This window comes from Octopus sinensis, linkage group LG2 (assembly GCF_006345805.1).
Source record: "Octopus sinensis linkage group LG2, ASM634580v1, whole genome shotgun sequence".
In the NCBI taxonomy this organism is placed as follows: Eukaryota; Metazoa; Mollusca; class Cephalopoda; order Octopoda; family Octopodidae; genus Octopus; species Octopus sinensis.
Genome location: NC_042998.1, coordinates 83,847,134 through 83,854,633, shown reverse-complemented (window position 1 = coordinate 83,854,633; position 7,500 = coordinate 83,847,134). Strand labels below are relative to the sequence as shown.

General features: G+C 36.1%; 1 protein-coding gene across 6 annotated transcripts in view; it reads left to right on the top strand.

The window, feature by feature from the left end:
- LOC115230630 (synaptotagmin-6) overlaps positions 1-7,500 on the top strand; it is a 230,234-nt gene that overhangs the window by 175,544 nt on the left and 47,190 nt on the right. For all 6 annotated transcript variants that reach the window (XM_036514813.1, XM_029800786.2, XM_029800779.2 and 3 more), the window contains one exon: positions 4,240-4,377. In XM_036514813.1, coding sequence (XP_036370706.1) covers positions 4,240-4,377 — 138 coding nt within the window. The remainder of the gene's footprint in view (positions 1-4,239; positions 4,378-7,500) is intronic.

The window sequence follows — 7,500 nt, the reverse complement described above, 5'->3', positions numbered from 1 at the left end:
TATTGAAGAGAAAGGCCCCTTGGAGAGTATTTATCGCCCCAGTAACTATTAACAGACGCTAAAGAACTATCAACAACACTGTCCTTCACAGTTCATAATGACGAAGAAGGAGTCGAAAACATCGATATATTTAAACATTGCCTGACAGCAACTATGTTTTCTCTGTCCAACGTCTCTCTCCGTCTCTTTCCGTCTCTCTCCGTTTCTGCCTGTGTCTTCTATTTCTCTTTCAATAATGTAAATAAGACTGTACAGATCATGCTCTATCCCTGATATTAGACTCCAACTAATGACGTCAAAACTATGGTGGATGTCAAAAATGCTTAGCAACGTTAAGCTGCAACAGAAACTGCAATATCCCAAGCCGAGTCATTAGAACTTCGTGTTTCATATGTTTTTCATTTTGCTTTTTTAGTCGTTTGTTGTTGTTGTGTCGTTTTACTGCTAATGTTGTTTCTGTTATAGGCGTTGTCATAGTAGTTATTCTCGTTATCTCTCTCTCCCTCTCTCGTCTTTTTCTTTTTCGTTGCTGGAAAAAAATAAAACAAATGAACGTTCAATAAGTGCTCAAACTTAAGAAAAAAAAAAACGCTACATTTTTAAAATATCACTTGAAATTAGAGCTAATGACTTCATATTAGTCTCTAGTCACCCCCTCTACCTCTCAGTTTCTCTCTTACGCATGCGCACTAACAAATTTCTTTACTGACAAATTACTAACCAGGGTAAAGTTGTTGATACTTATATATATATATATATATATATATATATATATATATATATATTTCTTTACTACACACAAGGGCTAAACACAGAGAGGACAAACAAGGACAGAAAAACGGATTAAGTCGATTATATCGACTCCAGTGCGTAACTGGTACTTATTTAATCGACCCCGAAAGGAAGAAAGGCAAAGTCGACCTCGGCGGAATTTGAGGTCGACTTTGCCTTTCATCCTTTCGGGGTCGATAAATTAAGTACCAGTTACGCACTGGGGTCGATATAATCGACTTAATCCGATTATCTGTCCTTGTTTGTCCCCTCTGTGTTTAGCCCCTTGTGGGTAGTAAGAAATATATATATATATATATATATATATATATATATATAAGTATCAACAACTTTACCCTAATTTGTCAGTAAAGTAATTTGTTAGTGCGCATGCGTAAGAGAGAAACTGAGAGGGAGAGGAGTGACTAGAGACTAATATGAAGTCATTAGCTATATATATATATATATATATATATATATATATATATATATATATATATTCTATTAGAATATTATACACCGAATTTATAATTAGTGGTCTTTGTATAAAATGTCAAAAATATCAATACTATAAAGTATTTAGACATTAATACGAGTGATTATATATACTGCATTTTGAAATAATAGCATGAAATTCAATATCAAAAAATTCCTCACGAAGATATATATGTCTAAAATAGTATTGTATTAACATATATATATAAAAATATATGAAACATGACAGCTGAAAAATTTGTTAATTAATGTATCTTACGATCGTTTCACGAAGTCACTGTCATTATAATGGAATCCATTGTTGATACGCATTGACCGACAATACTTCCGTTCGTCAGAGATGGAGAAGGTAAAGTTTTTATAATATATCGAATGTTGTTTGGATCTTTTCGATTTGAACGGCAGTTTTTTCTAGCGGTGTCATATGAAATTGTCACCAATGATTATAACCCTAGTATCGATCTATTGCATTTCAATCTGTTTTAGGGTTAGGGTTAGGGGTGGGGGAAGGGTATCTTTTTTTCTTCACAAATTTAAATAAACCCAATATGTTTCTTAAACGGCACAGAATGCTTTTTACCTCAATAGACGTATTTGATTGGTTGAAATTGCAGAAATTGCAGAAAAAGAACAACAAATATCTTACAAACTATAGAATTTTCTCAATAAAACCAAGAGAAAAAGATGTTTTATAAACACATTCTACCAGTATACGAAGTTTAAAAAATTTTAGTTACCTAGAAATTATGTTAAAAACTGCCGTTCAAACCGAAAAGATCTTGTTTTAAAATTAGAAAAATATATGAGAAAGTATTTTTGAAAATAGATTAAAATTTACTGGTTTAGATTTATGCAGGCCGACTTTGGTAATAAAATTTAAACTTTGTATTTATATCCTTGGTAAGTTCATCTCAGTAATCCATGACTGGTTTTGATTTATGCAGATAAACTTTAGTAAGAAAATTTTTAAGATGTCATGTTGCATATATTTACATATATTTTTAACTAGCAGCATAGCCCGGCGTTGCCCGGGTATGTAAGAGCCCCTAGTAGGCAACGACTAATCCCAATCTAGTCCTTTCCCTCTAGGGAACGAAGGCGCATGTGTAGGTTGCAATGTCTTCTGTGTATACGATGTTCCTAGCTGTTCCTTTGGGCGAAAACGCGATTTCCCAAAATGGCATGATTTTATCGATTTTTTCTGATGGTAAGGTTTTGCATGGAAAACTAACGTCAGAATTAAGTTTCTTAGGGTAACATTAAGCTTCACCATGAGTTTGGTGAAAATCGATTGCAAGTTGCGAAAACTACAACAGAAAATGTGTTGCATATAAAGAGCTGAGATTCTCGACCCCATGTCGAATTTATTGATTTTTTTTCAAAACTTGGGGAACTTTTCAAAATTTTCGTTGCGTTAGTTTTGAATTATGACATTGGGCTATGTGTGTGTTTAGTTTCATCAGAATCGGTTGAAAGCCGTGGTCAGGGTGAGGGTACAACCTGACAGACACACAGACAAACAAACTGCCGTTTATATAGAGAGAGATACAATACTATTGTAGACATATATATCTTCGTGAGAATTTTTTTGATATTGAATTTCATGCATTTATTTAAAAATAAAGTATATATATATATTATATATATATATATATATATATATATATATATATATATACATATATATATATCATCATCATCATCATCATCATTTAGCGTCCGTTTTCCATGCTAGCATGATATATATATATATATACTCTTGTAGTAGAGTACTTGAGAATGAAGTATGATACTTGAAAGGGCGAGTAAGTACTTGAGAGATGGCAGTAAGTTACTTCAGGGAGCAATAAGCTTCTTGAAAGTGTAGTAAAGTACTTGAGAGTATCTGTGTGCCATAATATATAAAGGAGGCGGTGGGGGTATTTATTATTTAGGAATATATTTATCATGTAATCCATTTCATCCCTATAACCTGGTATATCTAGGTTGATGTACATAATAATTTTTTTCTTTCTTTCATGCTTTCTTTTGATTATTCCCTAAATATTTTAAAAAATTTTCTTTCTTCCTGCATTTTTACTTTCGAGCTTTTCCTTCTTACTCTTAACTCGATATTCTTCTCTACTCTAGGCACAAGGGCCGAAATTTTTGAGTGGGTTGGAGGGGCAGTTAGTTAGATCGACCCCAGTATGCAATTGCTACTTAATTTATCGACCGCAAAAGGATGAAAAACAAAGTCCTCCTTGACAGAATTTGAACTCAGAACGTAAAGACAGACGAAATACCTATTTCTTTACTACCCACAAGGGGCTAAACACAGAGGGGACAAACAAAGACAGACAAACGGATTAAGCCGATTACATCGACCCCAGTGCGTAACTGGTACTTAATTTATCGATCCCGAAAGGATGAAAGGCAAAGTCGACCTCGGCAGAAACGTTACCACGCCGGGAGAAATGCGTAGTCGTATTTGGGTAGTAAAGAAATAGGTATCTTTAGCACGCCGGGGGGAAAACGCATTGTGGCATTTCGCCCGCCTTTAAGTTCTGAGTTCAAATTTCGCCGAGGTCCACATTGTCTTTCATCTTTTCTGGATCGATAAAATAAGCACCAATTAAGCACTTAGGTCGATGTAATCAACATACTCCTCTCCCAAAATTGCTGGCCTTGTGACAAAATTTGAAGCCATTATTATTCATCTTCTTGCCTCTCTCATCTGTTTCTGCGATTATTCTCCCCCTCTTATTTTACATTCTGTTTATCTTTGCTGAAACACGATGCAACAATTAAATGTTAAACTTACAAGTGAAGCAAGAAAAAAAGAAGCATACATACACACAGCTCTTCTTTCTTTTCCACGTCTCTCGGCCAACTTGAAAGCAATTCTAAGAAAAAAAAAAGAAAACAATAAATCAAAAACTCTCCACATTGTTTAATCATGCTACATAATTTTGCAATTAAATTTTGTTGCAGGCTCCATTCGACCGGATCTTTACCCACGCAAAGAAACTATCTTACAACAATGCTCTCAACAGAAGTGTTACGGTCGACTTCACTTGCGTCTCAAGTATGACTTTAGGACTTCTGACCTTGTTGTACACCTGATTGAAGGTAACAATCTTTTCTTGTTATCATCATCATCATCATTATCATCATCATTATAGACGTCGCACAGTATACAATATCGTGAGGTTGTTGATTGAAGATATTGGGTCTACCGGGGGTTTGTACTGTTTGTCAAGTTACAACAAGGACCTCGGATAGACAGTACTTTACGCAATATGCGTGCTGTTCTAAGTAATGCCGACTTTTGCAATTCATCTAGATTTTGGGGTATCTCTAAGATTTCCAGATGTTTTTTTCAGATTGGGTGATATTGAATCCAATACTCCGATGACAGTAGGGATAACCTTTATATTCGACTCTGGTAGCTACCATATCCTAGCGATCTCATTTCTCAGGTCTCCATACTTATCGACTTTTTCTCTTTCTTTCATGATGATATGTTGGTCTCCTGGCACTGCTATGTCGATTATTTGGCACACTTGTTTGTCCCTCCTAAAGGTTACTATATCCGGCTTTCGGTGCCCTAACACTTTGTCTTGAAATCAAAGTTCCAGAGGATTTTTGCCTTTCTCTTTTCGTCCATTACCTTTTCTGGTGTATGTTAGTACCAAGCACCCGTAACCTCATATCCATACTTACGGCATAGTAGCCAGTGGAGGTTTTGGGCTACTTTGTCGTGTCCACGCTTGTACTCTTTCTGTGCAAGGCTTTCACAAGCACTAAAAATGTGAGTCACACTTTCGACCCTCTTCCCACACATTCTGCAGAGGTCCGATGCATTTGTGTGGTATATATTAATTTTCACTGAGTTGGTATTCAATGCCTGGTCCTGAGCCGCGGTGATTAGGCTTTCAGTATTGTTTTTTTAGGTTACCTTTCTGGAGCCACCTCCATGATGCTCCCTGGTCTTTTAATTTGTCAGTTTCACGGTGAAACTGACCATGTAATTTCATACGGAGTAGAGTTTCTACTTTCTCGTTGGCTGTTCTTGTTCAGAATTCATGAGCACCCTCAAGCCTTTTTTGTTAACTCCTGTACTAGCTGTATACTGTAGCAGGTATTATTTGCTGTTTACCAAATATTCTGCCATGTTTCTTCTTTCACTGTTGATGCACTCCCGTACGCTAATCAACCTGCGTCCACCCTTAGCTCTCTTCGTGTATAGCCTGTGTACATTTTCCTTTGGGTGGAGGGCACTACACATTGTCATTGTCTTTCGGGTAGTGCGATCGATTCACAGATATGCACTGAAGTTACGGCTTCTCTAGCGATTCGTAGTCGGTGAACAATTGTGATCGCCGTTTGTCAGACTCGTTGTTCCCCCAGGTCATCTTTTTGACTGAGCTATATTACTGGCGTGTGTGATGCAGAATGTCATCAATCCCAGCTCAGCTCTCTACCTGTTGGACAACATGGTAGGTGGAAGTTCCGTGTTGGTGTTCTATTGCAGGTTAGTGGCGGACTAAAGCGATGACGTTCTCGAGGAAACTCTGATCATCGATGAAAATCAGTGGGTGATCTGATCTAGTGGACTTTAAGTCTGGCTTCAAGCATAATTTCCGTAAATTCTTGGCCTGCTAGTGCTATCTCGAGGTATTTCCGGTTTAAAATAAACTCTACACACACAGATGAGCCGTCGACAGCCCGCCTGAGATGCGCGCTAGGCGACAGTACCAGTCTGCACACACTCATCCAGTGTTAGAATATTGTTGATTTATGACGTTTGGTCAAACATCAGCTGTCACATCTGAGATGGGTTCAGCTATTAGCTGAGTCCATTGCGGTGATTGTTCTGCTGCCTTCTTTTAGTCAGGAAGCAGAGACGTTTTTTTTTCTTGTGACATTTATCTGGTTGAGTTGAGTAGGGGTTCGGCAAAAAGGACCGATTGCATAATAGCAGATTGACATCAGCTTGGCATAAACTTTTCACCTCCAAGCTATGCTCACATGAAAAGTTGAACAGGAAAAAGGAAGTCAATCGGACAAAGAAAGAAATAAAAATATTGTAACGTCGGCACAAAGACACGCGTTTTGAGGAATACTATAAACCATTAGTACTTTGTTTTATTTACTCCAAAAGGATAAATACAAAAGTTGAACATGTCAGAATTTGAACTTAGATTTAGAGACCAGTTATTAAATACAATAAGGCATTTTGTTCGATGCTCTAATGATTTTTGAATCAGTATCTTTTCGCCGGTGGTTCGTTGTTTTACGCTTAATACACTTATCTATGTATATAAGTACCAAGGGATAAGCAGGTATATGTCACTGCTGTACTCAAAAGAATTGTTATAATTAACTCGTATTTTATTAACTTGATGCCCTGAATTCAATCTACAGGAAAACCACTTGTGAATACTTTCCACGATAAAAGTGGTTTGGAAGAAAGAAGTACCTATAAGATTAATCAATGCAGCATTCACATCCAAGCGAACTTCCATCACGAAATACATATGACAGCATTACTTGAATGAAGAACCAATTTTTAATGGAATGTATCTCACTTGGAATCTTCCAAAATATTGACTAACTTCATGTGTTGTGGGTTAATAATGTCCATATTGATTTTTAATTAATTCTCGTTTCTGAATGCATCCATTTTCTCTCCCAAGTGATATGACTCTTGTTAAAATAGTTTGACATATCACAATTGTTTACGACATTGTTGTTGAGTCAGGTTTGAGCTTTTAATTTTATTTTATTTCTGATCTTTTAAAAGTAAATTCTCAAAAGATACAGATCAATAGAACACTAAACGAAGAAAATAGAAAGAAATTTTTCTGACTGAACAATGCTTAAAGATAGAGTGCAGACACTTCTTTCGTACAGTATTTGGAGGAAGACTTTTATAATTGTCTAAGAAACTATGTGATTAAATAAAGATCGAAGTGTTAGCAGAATACTAATATAAGAAACATATTCCACTAGAGAAATCTGTAAAATAATTAATGAGTCAATTAGCGATGATCTGAGTACTAAGTAACATAAATTTTCTGCGTAACAGCCTAAAAGATCATATTTAATATTAGTAAACCATCTTTGTTTCTTGTGATTAGTTAGAAGGAGAGGAGGTGGAAGATGTAGAGGAGGAGAGAGACAGAGAAAAGGGGATTGAATAGTGCTCATGAGATTTGTAGATATTTCCATTCTGTTGTGATTGAAGCA